At 32.9% G+C, this 20,301-nt stretch overlaps 2 protein-coding genes and 1 pseudogene across 2 annotated transcripts; all 3 read left to right on the forward strand.

Annotated features, from left to right (window-relative positions):
• Nucleotides 1-955: 955 nt before the first annotated feature.
• Nucleotides 956-6,657, forward strand: LOC145585527 (ent-kaurenoic acid oxidase 2-like). Its single transcript, XM_081642227.1, has 8 exons — nt 956-1,546; nt 4,369-4,846; nt 5,025-5,291; nt 5,412-5,501; nt 5,590-5,668; nt 5,832-5,938; nt 6,041-6,162; nt 6,246-6,657. Exons 1-8 carry the CDS (start codon nt 1,311-1,313, stop codon nt 6,334-6,336), a joined length of 1,470 nt encoding a protein of 489 aa, XP_081498353.1. The 5' UTR covers nt 956-1,310; the 3' UTR covers nt 6,337-6,657.
• Nucleotides 6,658-7,992: 1,335 nt separating this feature from the next.
• On the forward strand, nt 7,993-13,203 carry LOC145585528 (ent-kaurenoic acid oxidase 1-like). Its single transcript, XM_081642228.1, has 8 exons — nt 7,993-8,225; nt 9,520-9,997; nt 10,193-10,459; nt 10,593-10,682; nt 10,775-10,859; nt 10,949-11,055; nt 11,233-11,354; nt 12,970-13,203. Exons 1-8 carry the CDS (start codon nt 7,993-7,995, stop codon nt 13,058-13,060), a joined length of 1,473 nt encoding a protein of 490 aa, XP_081498354.1. The 3' UTR covers nt 13,061-13,203.
• Nucleotides 13,204-16,548: 3,345 nt separating this feature from the next.
• LOC145586648 (ent-kaurenoic acid oxidase 1-like) lies at nt 16,549-20,024 on the forward strand (annotated as a pseudogene).
• Nucleotides 20,025-20,301: the final 277 nt, after the last annotated feature.

Genomic DNA, 20,301 nt, shown 5'->3' on the forward strand with positions numbered 1-20,301 from the left:
TCAACACCCCTAGCTGCAACGCAAAGGAAATTTTCTTAAAAGAGTTAATTAAGCAAGTTTGGTAAAGATGGTGGGGAAATTACCTTGTGATCACAATTTGAGCTTTCAACATCTACCATTGTTTGAGAATAGGGGTATTCTCTTATCTTTTCCCCCTTGTTGTAACTAAAAATAATACAACTTTTATAAGATATCTTCGTATATTGATTCATAGGAAAAAGTTAAATATGTTATGATTTTATTTTATTTTATTTTTTTTTGATTTTTGATAGTAGGAAATGGAAAGGAAATAAGGGAAGGGAAAAGAAGGGGAGAAAATCCCTTTGCTTAGATAAAGAGTTGTAGGAAGGGAAGGGGGAGGGAGGGATACATTTTCTTCCCTCTTCAACTTACACTTTTCCTTCTAAAATTGTAGAGATTTGGAAGAAACTGGAGCTCCATCTCCTTTGTCCCTTTCCTTCCCATCCCCTTCCTCTCTTCCAGGTAGCTATCAAAACATGTGCACCTGCGTTATAATTATAGATTACTAAATGTGTTTTTCAATGCTTTCCGTTTCAATTTTTTTCCCTTTTTTGCATCTTCCTTAGTTTTCGTTCCTTTTCCTTGACCTCCTAATTTCATCTTTTCTCACTGTTATCATCTATCCTACAATTTTTCCACATATATACGGAGTACTTACTTTTACTTTGTCCACATTTTCTTACATCCATCACATTTTCTTACTTTTCACGACCTATCGATCGAATTAATTGAATCTACACTAAATTTAAATGAATATAACATATTTTAAAAAAAAAAGTTATGTAAGTTGACATTATATACTTATTAAAATCATAATTCTTAGTATATGTCAAAGTTTTTCTAAATTCAAACCAAACAATATTATAAGGGGAATGCATAAAGACAATATGCTCCAACATCAAACCAAAAAGGCCAAACAAATGGAAAAGAAAAAACATTGAACACAATCCAACAAAAATTAACAAAATTACTTTTCATCAACTGACTATACATGAAATGAATTTAGCCTTTAAAAAAAAGAAAATCTTTACTCTTTTTTTACTAAAAACCCCTTCTTCTCCCCCCCTTAAATTATTTCCTTTTTTAGTACATTTTCAGATTTTCTTACACTACACCAACATATTCTAGCACCCTCTCCTTTTTTTCAATCAAACCCACTTCAAAATTTCAACTTATTTATTATTACCCATAATTTTCCTTAATTTGTTTCTTACACATATTTTTTTTTAAAATTTTTTTTTTTATGTTTTTATTTTTGAAGATATAAGACCAATAAATTATAAAAAAAAATGGAGTTGGGTATGATTTCAATGATATCAATTTCAATATTAGTTGGGTTAATTTGGTTACTAAATTTCTTGTTGAGAAGAGTAAATTATTGGATGTATGAATCAAAACTTGGAAATATGAAGCATGAATTGCCACCAGGTGATCTGGGTTTGCCATTTATTGGAAATATGTGGTCTTTTCTCAGAGCTTTCAAGTCTGCTAATCCTGATTCTTTCCTCAACTCTTACTTTACCAGGTTCTTTTTATCACTTCCTCTGTTTTTTACATGTTTTTGTTTTGTGATATTGATAAATGAAATGTATCATGTTTTGGGTTAGACTAGTTTGATCGTTTATTTGATGGGTGAGACGCGTAATAAGTCACTCCGACGATGACTATTGATGAATGTAATAGCAGCAAATATTCCGAGTATGAATATTGCTGGTTTAGTAGAATTCTTCATCTGAAAAAAAATAAAAAATAATAATAATAATAATCTAAGGCGAGTTTATGGCGTTGAGGTTTGTTAATTTTATTTCTTAAGCATTAGGGCTTGTTCGGAAAAATATAGCTATAAAGGTAGTTGTTAACTGTGAAAGTAGTTGATAGTTATGTAGGTAGCTGTTAGCTGTCAACAAAGTTGTTAGCTGTGAATATAGATAATTTAGGTATGAGTGTTCGGTAAAGTAGCGGTTGACTAGCTGTTACATATAAAATTCAATATTTTATTTTTAAAACTATAGATTATCAACCGCTATCTCAAAAGCTACCTCTACTTTTAAAAGCTAATATTTCTAACTTTTCATAAAAGCTACTTCCACCATTAAAAGCTACCCTAGCCACCACTTCGCCAAACACCAACATATTTTTTGTTAAGTAGTGATTTGATCAAAGTTACTCAAAAACTAGTGCCAAACACGCTCTTATTATTGTTATTCATTTGTTAGGAAATGTGGTAAACCCATTTTCTGGGTATCAATTACATTGCTTAAACATAGGTACATTACTAGCTATGAACCATAAGAATAAAATTCATGTGGTACTAGGAACAATTTTTATGGTTAAAGTTGATTAGGGGTGTTATGAGTTATGACTCATGTCTTATCTAGTAAAAATGCGCAACTTTTAAGAAGAGGTTTGAGTGACTTTTTGGTTTTTATTTTGATTAAGGTTGCTTTAATTTAGTGGGTATATTTTAGATTGACAATGTCGTATTCCCGAGCTAAGTGTATCCAAGGAAATTTATTTATTGATCGGTTTTGGTTATTTGTAATGAACAAACTAATATACCTAACTTTAGAAGTACTTGGAACTTGGAAGCAACTAAAAATGTAGAAAAGAATAGGGTTTAAGTTACGTGTAACCTTGTTTAAGAATGTTTGTAAACATATACTTCTTCCGTTTCTTTTTAGTTGACATGTTTCTTTACTCACGTTTGCCAATGCACAAATCTAATCGTTAATATCTTTAATTATCGATAAGCAAAAATTATAAAAAGTTGATGTTTTGAAAATATACATTGTGACGAATCTAACAAGATCCCACTTGATTTTATTTTTCTTCACATATAAATCACAAAACATGGTCAAAAGGAGGTGTGTGAATAGTGCTAAAGTCAAAACGTGTCAATTAATAAAAAACGGAGGTAGTATTATATATATAAAACAAAGTTAATCGATTAAACAATGAAAAACCAGAAGTTAAGAAGATAACCTAATTTAGAGTCTGTTTTCGTTTAGTTTAATTTCAGTTCAGTTCAGTTCATTTTAGTTCCGTCCCTAATTTCCTTCTCTCATAAACAATTCATTTCAGCTCTATTCAGTTCAGTTCAGTTCAGCTCCAATCAGTTCAGTTCAATTGTTTTCAATAAATCAGAACAGGCCCTTAGTAGAGATTATACTGTAAAGTATATTTCTAATTTCGTTAATAGAATATTTTGAAGTAATTCACCTAAAATAAGTAAACAAAAACTTGAGAGATGTGGACAAGTATGAATCACATTAAGTGAAAGTGAAGGGTAAAGTTTATATATCTGCACGTTTGTGTGTGTTTGGCAATTGCAATTTCAGCCAAATACTCAAATTCCGAGACAGAAATAAGAATAGATTTATAGCAAGATTTATAGCATTGATTTTCACCCTTTTTGGGTAAAGGACAAAATAGGTCCAAATCTTTTTATAAATCAAGAAAATAATACAAATTTGTTCCTACAAAATTTGTCATTTTGCTTTGTACTTTATGTGTGGACTGGATGCGGTGTGACGAGGAGTGATAAGGCGTAACCTTTAGGGAGAAAGACACAAGGAACGATAAATGATGTAGACGACATTCAATCTTAAGATGCCGTCTCAAACTCTCAATACCTTAACCTCAAAACGTCGTAAACAAAAGTTTTATGTCGGGTTGTGTACTTGTGCAGTGCAGCTATAATTGATGTTGGGTTTCAATCAATTTGCTAAATTGGAAAGTATCCTAAAAGTTGCAATTTCATACTGGACGACAACCTTTGATGGGTCCTCAAATCAAACTCAGAACTTTGGCTACTTTGGGCTTCTCTACTTTTCTGACCACTCTAAGTTGTACTGTGCAAAAGGCCAATACCTATTTAGGGAACCAATAAAATCTTTAAGGTCAGATTTAGATTTTAGAGTTGGATGTATTGATCTATATTATTATATTAGAAAGCGTTTGTCTCATCTATTGCTTCGTAACTTGCCATTCTCAAACCAGAATTACTCGAATCCATGACTTGGTGTTGTGTAAGAACAGTTTTCGACAACCAATCCAATAAGAGATGTTAACTAGGGAATTTTTTTTTATTTTACATGAATGTAGTTTGGATCCCTCATAATAAATGCGGATGAACTAATTATATTTACGTATATCAAAATGGACTATACATTGAAACAGAGGGGGTATCATCTTTCTGAATCACATGATGTATATTTAAATGGCGTGATTGAACTTTATGATACTTGTGACCTTTAAACAATAGAATTTTTTTCTATATTATACATGATTATAGTTTGTAGAAGCTTAATGATGATGAATGTAAGCTGATACATTAAGTTTGAGCAGATTTGGTAAGACAGGAATTTACAAAGCGTTCATGTTTGGCAACCCAAGTGTTATAGTTACCACAGCTGAAACATGTAGAAAAGTGCTGAATGATGATGAACATTTCAAGCCTGGTTGGCCTGTTTCGACTTTGAAGTTGATCGGTGCTAAATCCTTCGTTTCCATTTCCTATGAAGAGCATAAGCGTCTAAGGAGGTTGACTTCTGCTCCCATCAATGGACACGAAGCTCTATCAGAATACATTGAATATATAGAAGACATTGTGAAATCTGCTTTAGAAAATTGGTGCATGATGGGAGAAATTGAGTTTCTTACACAGCTTCGGAAGTTGACTTTCAGAATAATTATGTATATCTTTCTGAGCTCAGAGAGTGAACCTGTAATAGAGGCATTAGAAAGAGAGTACACAAGACTCAACTACGGTGTTAGAGCTATGGCAATCAATATCCCTGGTTTTGCTTACCATGAAGCATTCAAGGTATGTAGATAAGTAGATTTTGTTCCTTTCGTAGTATCATACATGTTCACTTAGAACTTGTTCGGAAAAATTAGTTGCCATATAACCTCTTTAACACACTATCTTGACCTTAACAACTACCATATTTCACTTTAGTTGAGTTTTGACTTGGTAGTAAAAAATGTTGGAATTTTACTAGGCTCGAAAGAGACTTGTGGCCGTGTTTCAATCTATAATAGATGAACGAAGGGCATTAAAAAGGGATGGAGTTGCTATCAAGGCCAAGAAAGATATGATGGATGCTTTGCTTGAGGTTGAAGATGAGAACGGAAGAAAATTGACAGATGAAGAGATCATTGATCTATTAGTGATGTACTTGAACGCTGGACACGAGTCATCAGGTCATACCTTGATGTGGGCTACTGTCTTGTTGCAGAAACACCCTGAATTTATGCAGAAAGCCAAGGTATAAGAACTCTTCTCTGCTTGCACTTCTCTTAAAGGAATTGAACTTTACTTCAGAAATATGATGGTATTGAAGGTGCTGAAAATCAAATTTTACTTGTTCAAAAACTGAACTTTCCAGGCTGAGCAAGAAGAGATTGTGAAAAATATGCCAGCAGGACAGAAAAGATTGACTCTGAAAGAATTCAGACAGATGACTTATCTTTCACAGGTATGTATATTGTGCTTGTGTCTCCTTTTCCCGCAATCTTTTAGGCTTGAGCTTACTAATTCATTTGTGTATACTCCTTGAAATCAAGGTAGTAGATGAAACACTTCGGTGGTTAACATTCTCACTTGTAGTCTTCCGAGAGGCATTGTCAGATGTCAAGATGAATGGTCAGTACTACATCAAAGCTTTAACCTTTGTTTTCCCCTTCAAAACTTTTGAGTGTATGTACTGATCTTATGGATTGGGGAGACTGGACCATAACATAATTGTTCTGGTTCTGATTTGCTTTTGGCATTGAAGTTAACACTAGAAATTTGGGCGTAATTTCAGGCTACACAATTCCTAAAGGATGGAAAGTATTGGTTTGGTTTAGAACATGTCACTTAGATCCTGAAACCTGGCCAGAACCTATGAAGTTCAATCCTTCAAGATGGGATGTAAGTTACAAACTCAAACTCGTTCGTTTTCTTTTTTTACCTTCATTGCCAAATATGTGCAACAAAATCTGTTGATTAACACTGAAGTTATATATTTTATAGGGACTTATCCCTAGACCAGGAACTTTTCTTCCCTTTGGTGCTGGGAGCAGGCTGTGTCCTGGAAATGATCTCGCCAAGTTAGAAATATCGATTTTTCTTCACTATTTTCTGCTCAATTACAGGTATCTAATTATGATGATTGTTAAGTTTTTGAATAATTGTCAAGCACAATGTTTGATTTTTACAGTAAGACCATGTTCTGCAGGCTGGACGTAGTAAATCCTGACTGCGCCGTGCAGTACTTACCACATAAAAGACCGAAAGATAACTGCTTGGCAAAAGTCAGAAGGATCTAAGCAGGGATCAGTAGCATAAACATGACAGATTAAGACCCCTACTTACATTAATCACATAAGGCTCAGATTTTAACAAACAATTAAGTGAATTTGTGAGAACAAATATATTCTGGTAGATCTTGTGTTCTGTAATCTGATTATGAAGCAAGGTCTACTCCAACTAAAAATAGTCAGAGTACTATTTTAGTCAGGGTATTACATTCTTTGCTTGTGTACTTTTGCTCAGGCTGATAATATGGCTTATATGGTGTATACTATATGAGGCTTAGAACTAGGAATGTCAAAGTGACGAGTTGAATTATCAGTCCATTTCTGCTTTAATAATGCAGTCACTAACTTACTATGCGTGAAAAAGTTGAATGGAATAAAGTACTCTCTTTGTTCGTGTATAATTAAGGATATGACATGATTTTACAAAATGACCTGAAAAAGTTGTACAACGGAATACTCCGTAGCAATTAAGCTATGATACTCTATTAGTGTAAATAGCTCTATACTGTTTCATCCTCAAAAAAAAGATTCATTTAATTTTTAAAGGACACGTACTAATTTACTCAACGACTATAATACTAATTGGGATTATACTAAACAATCGTTGCTACTATAGAGTATAGGCTGACATGAGTGACATCGGAGGTTACAGCTAGGCAGCTAGCCACCCGTACAGGCTACAGCCATCACCAGTCCGAGCCCCCTATAATCGAGTATCCACCCACCCACATCGTGTCGGACACAGACTTGGGTACGTGTCAAAGGCAGTAGACTAACAAAAACAACTGTTGTTCACTTAATAACACATTAACGTAAACACTCAATATTAAGGTTATGTTCAGTTTGGCCCATCTAAACAAGTACGATGTATATGCTTAATCCATAGATTATTAGATCAGATCATATATTTTTATTTGCGTAAATTTATCATTAAACATCTTTAGTTTCTTAGTCTTAAAAAAACTGTAAATTATTTGTTTTCAAACACATTAATACGAATTTAATGACATCTTTGGGGGGATACAACATGTGATTGAATCCATCTAAAAAATACACTAGGAATGTCGTGGTTCTAGATATCCAAAAACAGTAATAGGACAGTTGGATGTATGACTTGATATCTCTTTCATTTGTTTCCTTAAAATATTAAATTGAAATCTTCCCACTAATTAAAATTTTCAGTAATTAAGGAAAGAAATAAAAGATAGAATCAAGCTAATCCTTTGAAAATAAATCAAACAAAAAGGGAAACAAATCAAGCTAAATAAATCATAAAACCAAGCAACCAATGAGGAAGCAACAAATAAACAAAAAGAGGATAGAAAAAGAAAAAAAGAAATCAAACAAAATCAGCATGCCACCTAATCCTTGCTTCACCATCAATATAAACCCCTACACTATTTTCATTTACATTCACAAAAACTATATTCATTTCATCATTTCTCAAAGGTATATTTGTTTTAGTATTGTAACCATCATTACTTTTTCATATGATAACTTGTAATATAGACGCCTACACTTTTTGTTCGAAACTAATTGTCATGTATTAGATTTATCATTTTGTGATAATTAGAATCGAATGGAGGGATCGAATTATATATTAAGCTTAACTATTAATTATATTTTTTGTGGGTTTGTGTAGGCGTTGAAAAAGGTTATAGAAAGATGGACTTTAACTTTGTTTCCAAGGTGACAATCTTGACTATGGGGTTATTATGGGTACTAAATTTGGTGCTAAGAAAAGTTCATGGTTGGGTGCATGAATCAAAACTTGGGAATAAGAGGTATAGTTTGCCACCAGGTGACTTTGGCTTGCCTATCATAGGCAACATGTGGTCTTTCCTGGCCGCTTTTAAGTCCTCTAATCCAGACTCCTTTCTCAACTCCTTTTTCATCAGGTTATCTCTTTATCTATTCTCTTGTCACTTTATTAAAGCAATTTATTACTTGTTTTTATTAGAATGATATCAATGCTGTCATTATTAAATAAAAAAAAAATTCATATCAACCTAATAATTTTGCGTATGTTTAATTCCACTCTTCATAATTTTTTGTTAAAAAAAAAAGAATATTTTTTTGAAGACAAATGTAGAAAATTAATTTATTAAGTCTAGAGCCGCCAAAGTTTGTAGACTTTAGGGGAAAGAGTTTGTACAAATAAATCCATCACTGGAACCGTATCCCATCTAGCCACTAAATGAGCTACAATATTTCCGCTTGTCATATATGAACACAATGAAAAAAATATTTGCACATGGAAATTTTAATTTTAATAGACAACCTATTTTTTTTTATTTATTATTGTTGTTGTTGTTGTTAGGGGTGTTCATAAATTGGTCCAGACCTAAAAAACGGACCAGACCGGACCGGATCAGACCTAATTAATCGGTTCGGTCTTTGGGTCTAGAAATTTATTTTGCCGGTCTTCGGTTCGATCCGGTCCAAAACCCTATAAAAACTCGTCTACGACCGAACCAATTTTTTCCTTAAAATTATGCATGAAACCTTAAATAATGGTTAAGATTATCCTTAATAAGCTTAGAAAGCTTTAATTTTATGAGCTTTTTTGTACTACAACTAAAAAAAATACGTTAAAATATAGTTTTTCTTTACTTTTTTCAACTTTTCTAAAAAATTACTAGAAATTTAGAATTGTTTTTTAAAAAATTCTTAAATCGGTCCAAAGCGATTTGGTCCAGAGTTAGGACCGATTCTTTCGGTTCAATTTGGGTTCGATCCCAGCTTGATCAGTCCGCTCTTCATTTCTTAAAATTCTCATTTTCGTTCTTCGGTCCGGTCCGAGTTGGTCTGGCCTGATTCGGTCTTGGACCGATGAGTAGCCCTAGTTGTTGTTGTTCAAAAAAAAAAAAATTAATCTTTGCAAATTATACTTTATTCCCAGAAAAAAAAATAAATAAAAAAAAATAAAAAAATTGTACATGTACTAGTATGTCTGTTTAACAGCCCAATCAAGACTTGATGATGGCTGGTGGACTGGCCCACTTATGACTTTGATTTCGTATATATAGGCTTAAACCCACTTACAGTTCTAGACCGACTTTGCTGATTGATTGTCAAAATTAAGGGATTGTTCTCCTCTCGATTGAAATTTGAATTGATAATGTATGAACATTTAACTTTACTTTAGTTTACTTGTATATTTAACATTTGATTATATATTTGATTGTGCAGATTTGGCAAAACAGGAATTTACAAAGCATTCATGTTTGGTAGTCCAAGCATAATTGTTACAACACCTGATACATGCAGGAAAGTCTTGAATGATGATGAGCATTTCAAGCCTGGCTGGCCACTTTCAACGACCGAGTTGATCGGTAGAAAGTCCTTCATTGCTATCCCCTTCGAAGAGCACAAGCGTCTTAGAAAATTAACCGCCGCTCCTATAAATGGACACGAAGCACTATCAAACTACATAGAGTACATAGAAGAAATCTCAATAGCTACTTTGGATAAGTTGAGCAAAATGGGAGAAATCGAGTTTCTCACTCAACTTCGTAAGCTAACTTTTCGTATCATCATGTACATCTTTTTGAGTTCAGAAAGTGAGCCTATCTTGGAGGCTTTAGACAAGGAGTACACAACGCTTAACCACGGTGTTAGAGCTATGGCCATTAATATCCCTGGATTTGCATACCATAGTGCACTTAAGGTATTAGACAATTTCTTTGAGTTTATAATACTACCTCCGTTAAATGTTATGTGCAATTTTTGGGTATTATTTGTGAGATATAGAATATTCCAAAGTTGCATATAACATTTAACGGAGATAGTATTTCAAATATGCATGTTTTAGTCAATTCCTCTCAATCTAATGTATTTGATTATGAATGAAAATTTTCATTAGGCGCGAAAGAACCTTGTGGCAGTTTTTCAAGCTGCAATAGATGAACGAAGGGCACTAAAGAGAGATGGTGTTGCTATCAAAGCCAAGAGAGATATGATGGATGATTTACTTGAAGTTGAAGATGAAAATGGGAGAAAATTGGCTAATGAAGAGATTACAGATCTATTAATCATGTATTTAAATGCAGGACATGAATCATCTGCTCATACCATTATGTGGGCTACTGTCTTATTACAGCAAAACCCTGAATATTTACAGAAAGCCAAGGTATGTAGTAGAACACTTCAAATCTTATATTTAACTTTTGAGTAATCGGATATGAGTCAGTTTTGCCACGTCTATTGTTAACTACTTAGTTAACAATCACAATTATATGCGTTACCAAATCGTCGGATTTCAGGCAGAGCAAGAAGAGATTATAAAGAATAGACCTGCAGGACAGAAAGGACTGACTCTGAAAGAAACTAGAAAAATGACTTATTTGTCTCAGGTAAGTGTACTCATTCCTCCCGACATCCCACCCTATCTTTGAGCTTGCATTGTATTCTTAGCTAAACTAACCATTTGTTTAACGAAATCAAGGTCGTAGATGAAACGCTTAGGTGGGTGACGTTCTCATTCGTAGTTTTTCGTGAGGCGATATCAGACTTCAAGATAAATATGGTCAGTAAAAGATTCAAAATACATTTTTCTTGTACATTGTAAAATTATTTTAAATCCTAACAATTTTTTATTTTATTTTTTATTTTTTTACAGGCTATACTATTCCTAAAGGATGGAAAGTGTTGACATGGTTTAGGACTTGCCATTTAGATCCCGAAGTTTGGCCCGAGCCTATGAAGTTCAATCCCTCCAGATGGGATGTAAGTTAAATTAACAAATTCTCCTCTCATAATAAAAACATACTTCCCCCGTCCTTTATTTAGATTTCTACTTCTTTCTATCACGTGAGTAATAAATGCTAGAAATAGGAATATAATAAAGGGACGGAAAAATTTCTCCGTATCACACATAAACTAAATACTACATATATGTTGTAGGACCTTGCTCCAAAAGCAGGGACTTTCCTTCCCTTTGGTGCTGGGAGCAGGCTGTGTCCTGGAAACGATCTCGCCAAACTCGAAATTTCAATTTTTCTCCATCATTTTCTCCTCAATTACAGGTAATTAGAATAGATTTATAGCTTTTTTTTTTTTTTTTTTTTTTTTTTTTTTTTTTTTTTTTTTTTTTTTTTTACCTAGAATCATGCATTGGGCTTAATTTTGAGGCAAAAAAATGTTATGTAGTGATGAGTCTATTTTATATATATTTTTATTCCCCGTCCCACGGTTATATTTGTGCTTATTTGAGCTCTACGGAGCTATTTTTATTACTAATATACGTTTTCTAGTGTTTTTGTAGAGTTGGTATTATTTTGTAGGAATCTGCAGACTTATGACGATTCCCGAGCTTATTAAGCCACTATGATGATATTAGAGTCGGATCGTATTTTATGACCGGATATATAAAGCTCAAGATCGTACTAAATAAATTTAGTACGGTAATTAAGGGCTCGATTAAATAAAAGAGGTCCAAAGTATACTCAAGTTAATAAAGCTCAAAATCGAAGCCCAATTCCCGCAAATCAAGACCCAGCTTGCTGCGAAGTTGGTCGTGGGATACTGGGATGCAAGTGTATAGATTGGGCTGCTGCAAATCCTTGGGCCTTACTCCAAATTCACGCGTCTTAATTTGATTAGGATTTGGTTGATAGGAGTTTGATTGTTAGTGGGTTTAGTGATCATTCACTATAAAAGGGGGGAGTACGTAGGATTAAGAGAGGTTAGATTAATTCTTTTAGCTTTTAGTTTATGTTCTGCAGCTTTATACTTCGTATTAGTTTTTAGTGTTTTTGCTTAGAAAGTTAAGTTGACTTTTATTTTACTCTTATGCACTTTAGTTTTATAATTATAGTTTTCATTAGTTACGTGATTTCAATCTTCGTTTTGTTACTTTCATAATTGGGTAGTTTTCTTTACTTCCGTTTTTATTAGTATTAATTAATGCTTTTGCTTAATTTTATTCCAGTTGCCTTTTTTTAATATTCTTTGAGTTTTAATTATTGCTTTTAATCATGTTTTATTTAATTGCTTTGTCTAGTTCAGTTTTAATTATGCACGAGTAGTTTAATTCTAGGGTTCTTGGGGATCCATGATTAATATGAAGGGGTAATTTATTATTGTTAATTGTTAATGTTTAATTAATTTCCTATTGATTGGTTTAATGCTCTACAACTAGATTAGCGCTGGTTTAATTGTATGAGTTAAGCAATATTGATTCGAGATTCGAGAGATGAGAATTGATGTTTAGGCTTAGTTTCAATAGGCAATTTAATTTATAAATGGTTAAGTCGAGATTCGAGAGATGAGATTTAATACCGGTAAATTAACTCTGTGATTGTAATACGTAGCGAAAGCCCTTTATAATCTGATTAATTGATACATTGATGATTGATTAATATGTTTTACCCTGAAGTATTATTTATTGGTGAACCTATGCCCTAGGTCTTTTATTCATTGTTTTCCTCCTACTTTTATTTTTCCCTACTTTTATTCTTCGTAGTATAATTCCTTTAAATAACAACAATTTGGTTACTTAATAATTTAGATTATAATTAATTAATTAGGAATAAAAAGACTTGTTTCCCTGTGGATTCGACCCTACTTCCCTATCTACTTTAGTTAGTGGTTTTAGGAATTACTTTTGATTAGGTAATACGACTTTAGCCTGTCATGTAGGTTGGAAAGGACTAATCCAGAGTGCCCGGTGCAGTTCTTGCCCCATAGAAGACCAAAGGATGCCTGCTTAGCTAGAGTCAAAAAGATATGAGCTGCTTTCATTTAAGTTATGTAGAAAATAAAGCAAGGAGTTGTAACGTTTATTTGAGACTGATGTTTAGGCTACAACCTATTAAGTACTGTTTTATTTTTCGGATTTGGTAATGAATTCATGTTTTGAACAATTTGGTTAGAGTAATATTATGCATTTATACTACCTTCTTGAGAAAAAATTATTGGGTCGCAATTAAAATTTTAATTTGTTGTATTCAATTACGATGTATATGCTTATTCTAGAAATAATTAGGAGGATGTCCCAATTTCTCATAGTGAGAAAACAAAATTTGTTTCTCACATACCATTTTCGTAAATAAACCAATAACTTTATTCAATTATAGAGCCTACAATAATGAAAAAAGTTGTTGATTTATTCATGAAAATACCCCCATGAGAAACAAATTTCGTTTCTCAATATGAGAAACAGGGAATTTCCCAATAATTAGATATCAAATCAAATACTACTTCTGTTACTTTTTAGATGTAACAAAGGAGTATTTTTTGTAAGACAGAAAAAACTCCTTTATTGCATGTAAACATTGATAGAGGTAGTATTTTTATTTGCGTTTATTTAACATAAAACATCTTTAATTTCGTAGTGAAGAGAAATTTGTATAAACTTTGGCTTGGCTTTCTCATTAGCTCATCAAAGAATATATAAAGTTACAATATTCCTAACCCTAGAATAAATGATATACTAGGTAACTAAGATAATCACCAAAATACATAATAATATCACGAATCTATATCCTAACAAATATACAATAAGATATTCTCAAAATATATTATACGATATTATCTCAATACCCCCCTTAAGTTGGAGCATGTGGTTCAAAAATACCCAACTTGAAAAATCAAAAGTCAAACTGGGTTCTGCCAAGAGCTTTTGCGAAAATGTTCGCAAGTTGAGAAGTCAAAACATGGGAAGGAGAAATCAAGCCTTCATTAAACTCCTCTCAAACAAAGTGACAATCAACCTCAATGTGCTTTGTTCATTCACGAAAAAAAGGATTTTTTTGCAATGTGTAATGCTGTAGACAGCTAAAAATGTCTCCCCGACCGAAACCCGATGATGAGTAAAACCTTTCATCGCCATTAGGTTCGAGTAGAGTATTGAAAGAAAGAAACACTTGATTCTTGCTTAGAAATCCATTCCATTTCTATTTTCTATCATTTCACAAGCCATTCTAGCCCTTTTAATAGCCCAAAAAATTTTCATAGCCTAAAATCCACATATCTTAGCCCAATTTTCTAATTTCATAACTACAGTCCTGAAACTGAGCAAATCAGATTTTTGTGCCTCATAATTTTTATCCAAATCTTACATGGTTGTATAGCCCTTGAAATAATTTTTTTTAATGAGATATATCATAAGCACAATTCCGAGATATAACGAAAAAGATATGATCGAAATACCAAACTCTATCCAAAACCAACACCCTTACACTATTTTGGCCATATCTTTTTTATCTAGAAAAGATACTGACCTGATCTTTCCAACGATATATTATTTCCCTTAATTCAATTTTAGAATCAAAAGTTGTGATAAAAATAAAAACCACAAAACATGAATTTTGTCACGGCGCGCTAAAAAGTTGCGACGCGACAGACTTTGTCGCTTAGCAACAGAAATGTCGTGACACAATAGTGGCTAATGTGGCGCGGTGGTTTTGTGGTTTTGGAAATACAATTTCTATCTTTTCCCCGTTTTATTCCTGTAAATACCGTAGTCTTTCAAAGGTTACGGACGTTGTTTTCTACTCACCTTCACTCTAATACTGTTATTTGCTTCATCTTCCATAAATCCTTCTAAACCTTCAAAATTCCTCGTTGAAGTGTTCCTAGACATCAATGCTTCACACGAAACTCTATTGGCAGTCCACGGCGTGAAAGGTTGATAAAAAACTCTAAGGGATTTCAATCTAAATTCAATTCAATTTGTTTTCTTTAATTTAATAGGAACCTAAACCGGTTGTCCAAATTATCTTAAAAGGCGTGATTTTTAATTACATATTCCCAATTAAACATGCAATATAGGTGATCAAAGCAATAGAATAAATTAAATAAATTTAATAAGAGTGCATAATGAAATTGGAAGCAATGCTAATGCTATAGTAATTAGAGAACGAATTAAAAGCATCATAAACATGATACTAAATAATTAGTAACAAAATCCTAAGCATGATACTAACAAGATTAATACAACACCTAAATATGATACTAATAATAATTATTAATTCCCTAAACATGATGCTAGCAAGAACATAACTCGTAGAATAAATTAAATGAAACAATAATTAAATCTAGTTACTTCGATTGTGAAACCTTACAACTATATCATGAATAAACAGTTTTTAAAATTCAATAAAATATATAAATCAAAATTTACTAAAACAAATTAAATTGAGTTTAGATTGAAACGAACCCTCGGGGTTTAGTATCAACCTTTCACGCCGTGGACCGTCGATAGAGCTTTGGGTGAAGTATTGATGTCTAGCTAGGAACACTTGAAGGAGGAATTGTGAAAGATTTGTGAGATAAGAGATTAAGAGAAGAAGAATATTATAGAGAATGTGAGGAGAAAACGGTCCTCGTAACCCTCAAAAAGCTACAGTATATATAAGAATAAAACAGGAAAAAAAAATAAAAATTGTATGGATTTCTAAGCAAGAATCAAGTGTTCCTTTAATTTCTTTCAATACGCACTTGAACCAAATGGCGATAAAAGGTTTTACTTATCATCAGGTTTCAGTCGGGGAGACATTTTTTGGTGTCTACAAACTCAATTAAGTTTTAAAGTTAAATGAGTTCAAATAAGTTCAAATAAAATCAGACAAGTTCAAATAAGTAAAAATCAGGTAAATAGAAATAGTATAAGTAGTTTACAAATAAGGTTAAAGTTTCGTCAAATTTAAAAATTAGATCAAGTAAACTGAACCTAGCCTTAAATGACATGTGAGCATGGATGTCAGCCATCTTAATTGATGTACATTATTTGGGGTGATACAACATGTGTATTGAATCCATCCAAAAATTAAAAACAATAAGAATGTCATGCTTCCTAGATATCTAAAAAATTAAATACAGTTGGACAATTTGATATCTAACTTGATATCTCTTAGATTGTCTCCTTAACATATTCAAATTGAAACCTACCCACTAAATAAAAAATTTAGTACTTAAGGAAAGAAATCAAGCTAATCCTTAGGAAATAAATCAAACAAAAAAGGAAACAAATCAAGCTAAATGAATCATAAAATCAAGCCACCAATGAGGGATCAACTAATAAACAAAAAAAGGATAGAAAAAAGAAATAAAGAAAACAAACAAAACTAGCTAGCATACCTCATAATCTTTGCTTCATCATCAATATAAACCCCCTACACTATTCATTTACATTCACAAAAACAATATTCATTTCATCATTTCTCAAAGGCATGCACACTCTCATTTTTCCTTTTCTTTTATTATTTATTTATTTATTTTTTTATAAAAAAAGCATTGTAACCATTGTTTGTTTTTCCATAAACTTGTAATGTAGACGCTTACACCATCTGTCCGAAACTAATTGTCAGATTTGTCACATATTAGAACTATCATTATGTGACAATTAGTTTTGGATGGATCGGATTATATATTAAGTTTAGCTGTTGATTATATTTATTTATTTTTTTGGTTTGTGTAGGTGTTGGAAAAAGGTATCCCGAGATAGAAAGATGGAATTTAACTTTGTTTCAAAGTTGGAAATCTTCACTTTGGGGTTATTATGGGTACTAAATATGGTGCTAAGAAAAGTTCATGGTTGGGTGCATGAATCAAAACTTGGGGATAAGAGGTATAGTTTGCCACCGGGTGACTTTGGCTTGCCTTTTATAGGCAATATGCGGTCTTTTCTGGCAGCTTTCAAGTCCTCTAATCCAGACTCTTTTGTCAACTCCTTTCTCGCCAGGTTATCTATTTATCTATTCTCTCGTCAGTTTACTTATTTAAGCAATTTATTACTTATTCTTATTTGATTGAAATTAATCATGCCATATTAGAGAAAAAAATTTCATATCGAACTACGGAACTAGGCTAGATTTTCTTGTTTGTGTACGCTCAACTCTCTATAATTTTGTGTTAATAAAGAAAAATTGTAAAATTGTACTGTATTTGTGTTAATGCACATGGTACATTTAATTTTAGAAGACAACCTATTTACACAACAAATGTTAGTAATTGTTTAAAAAAAAAAAGTTAATAATCAATGCTTTTTTTTTTGAAAGCTAATAATCAATGTTTAGTTGGTCATCTTTTTTTGTTTTTTTAATATTTTTGTTAATACCAATCTTTGCAAATTGAAAAAAAATAAATTGATTGTTAAAAAAAAAGTTTATATAAGAGGTAGACAGTGGGTTAGTTTGGCCCAATCCCCGGCAGCCTGTTTAATAGCCCAATCAAGGCTTGCCTAAGGCATGATGAAGAAGGTGGGTGGACCAGAACAGTGGCCCACTTATGACTTTGATTTTCGTTTTTATGGGCTCACAGGAACCTAGACCGGCCATTGGCGACTCTGTTTAGACGTAGCAAACAGGTTATTTGGGTCAGATACGGGTCAAGTCAATTTTCAGATTAGGTGACATTTGGGCTGTGCTTGGGTTGATTCGGGTCGGGTCAATTAAAAGTTTCGGCCAGTTTAGGTTGGATTAATTTTGGGTCAAGTGTGTTCAGGTCAAAATCGGATCGTTCATTTTGTGTTGTTAATGTGGATTAAGCTCAAATCAATAATTTAATTTGGTTTGTGAGTTCAGTTATAATTGGGGATTTTAGTCATTTTTGACACCAGGCATTTTTAGTTCTGGTATTTGTTAATTTTAGTTCAGAACATTTCGGATATCGGGTCTGTTTAGGTCCAATAATTCGGGTTAAAATCATATCGGGTCAATTTTAGGTCGGGTCAACTTCGAGTTGTGCACAATCGTGTCGGGTCATTTTGGGTATAGGGTCAACTCCACTTTCGGATCGGGTCGGGTATATTTCGGATTTTGGATCAATTTTCGGGTCACGTGTTGGGTCAGGGTTGCCAGGTCTAACTCTATGGATGCAAAAGGAATTACTCGAATTTGCTGACTTAATTTATTTTTATTTTTCAAAGAAAAATATACAAAGGTTAAGGGAGTCTTCCCTCATGATTGAAATTTGCTCATACAGTGGTTAAGTTTTTAAGAATACTGTGGTTAAGTTGATAATTTAAGATCATTTTATTTTATTTTACTTATACATTTAACATTTAATTATATGTTTGGATGTGCAGATTTGGCAAAACAGGAATTTACAAAGCCTTCATGTTTGGGAGTCCAAGCATAATTGTGACTACTCCTGACATATGCAGAAAAGTCTTGATTGATGATGAACATTTCAAGCCTGGCTGGCCAATGTCAACTGAGGAGTTGATCGGTAGGAATTCCTTCATTGTTATCCCCTCCGAAGATCACAAGCGTCTTAGGAAATTAACTGCCGCTCCTATAAATGGACATGCAGCACTATCAAACTACATAGAGTACATAGAAGAAATCTCAAAAACTACTTTGGATAAGTTGAGCAAAATGGGAGAAATCGAGTTTCTCAATCAACTACATTTCAAATATGCTTGCTTTAGTCATCAATTTCTTTCTATCTAATGTATATATTATCACGGATGAAAATTTTCACTAGGCTCGGAAGAATCTCATGGCAATGTTTCAAGCAATAATAGACGAACGAAGGGCAGTGAAGAAAGACGGTGTTGCTATCAAAGCCAAGAGAGAGATGATGGATGAATTACTTGAAGTTAAAGATGAAAATGGGAGAAAATTGACTGATGAAGAGATTATAGATCTTTTGATCATGTATTTAAATGCAGGACATGAATCATCTGCTCATACCGTTATGTGGGCTACTATCTTATTACAGCAAAACCCTGAAATTTTTAGAAAGCCAAGGTACTAAAACGCTTCAAATCGTGCACTTCATCCTATGATCTGATTAATGAAATATGAGTCAGTTTTTCCACGTTTATTCTTAACTGCTTAAATAACACTCACAATTCTATGCTTCACCAAATTGTCGGATTTCAGGCAGAGCAAGAAGAGATTATAAAGAACAGACCAGCAGGAGAGAAAGGACTGACTCTGAAAGAAACCAGAAAAATGCCTTATTTGTCTCAGGTAAGTACTAAGTACTCTTGTCAAAAAAATAAAAAAAGTACTAAGTACAAGCTTTCTCCTCACATCCCACCTTATCTTTGAGTTTGCATTCTTCGCTGAACTAACCATTTCTTCTATGAAATTAAGGTTGTAGATGAAACACTTAGGTGGTTGACATTCACATTCGTAGTCTTTTGTGAGGCGATATCAGACTGCATGATAAATGGTTAGATACATATTCAAAACACATTTAACTTGTATATAGTTAAAAAAAAAAAGGAAAGAAAAAGAAAAAGTAAGCTAACAAAAGAAAGTTCCACAGGTTATACTATCCCTAAAGGATGGAAAGTGTTGATATGGTTTAGGACTTGCCATTTAGATCCCAAAGTTTGGCCCGAGCCTATGAAGTTCAATTCCTCCAGATGGGATGTAAGTTAAACTAAATCTCTTCTCATAACAAAGACTTAACGTACAAAAACTAAATACTACATTTATGTTGTAGGACGTTGTTCCAAAAGTAGGGACTTTCCTTCCCTTTGGTGCTGGGAGCAGACTTTGTCCTGGGAACGATCTCGCCAAACTCGAAATTTCAATTTTTCTCCATTTTCTCCTTGGTTACAGGTAATTTAAAATAGTTTTAAAGTTTTTTTTCACCTGGAATCATGCACCGGGCATATAATTTTGAGGCAAAAAATGTGATGCAGGTTGGAGAGGACCAATCCCGAGTGCCCGGTGCAGTTCTTGCCCCAAAGAAGACCAAAAGATGCCTGCTTAGCTAGAGTAAAAAAAATATGAGCTTCTTTCATTTAAGTTCTGCACAAAATAAAGCAAGGAGTTGTAGCGTTTATTTGAGACTGATGTTTGGGCTACAACATGTTTAAGTACTGTTTTATTTTCGGATTTGAACAATTTGGTAATAGTAATATCATGCTATCTCTCCTTAAGGAGGAAAAAAAAAAAAAAAAAAAAAAAGAAGTCACATTTAAAATTTTGTTGTCTAATCTTAACAACTACCACCATTTCTACTTTTTTTTTTAAAAAATTGCTGAAAAATAAGTATAAAAATGATAAT

The sequence above is a fragment of the Chenopodium album genome, chromosome 16 (assembly GCF_948465745.1).
Source record: "Chenopodium album chromosome 16, dcCheAlbu1.1, whole genome shotgun sequence".
NCBI lineage: Eukaryota > Viridiplantae > Streptophyta > Magnoliopsida > Caryophyllales > Amaranthaceae > Chenopodium > Chenopodium album.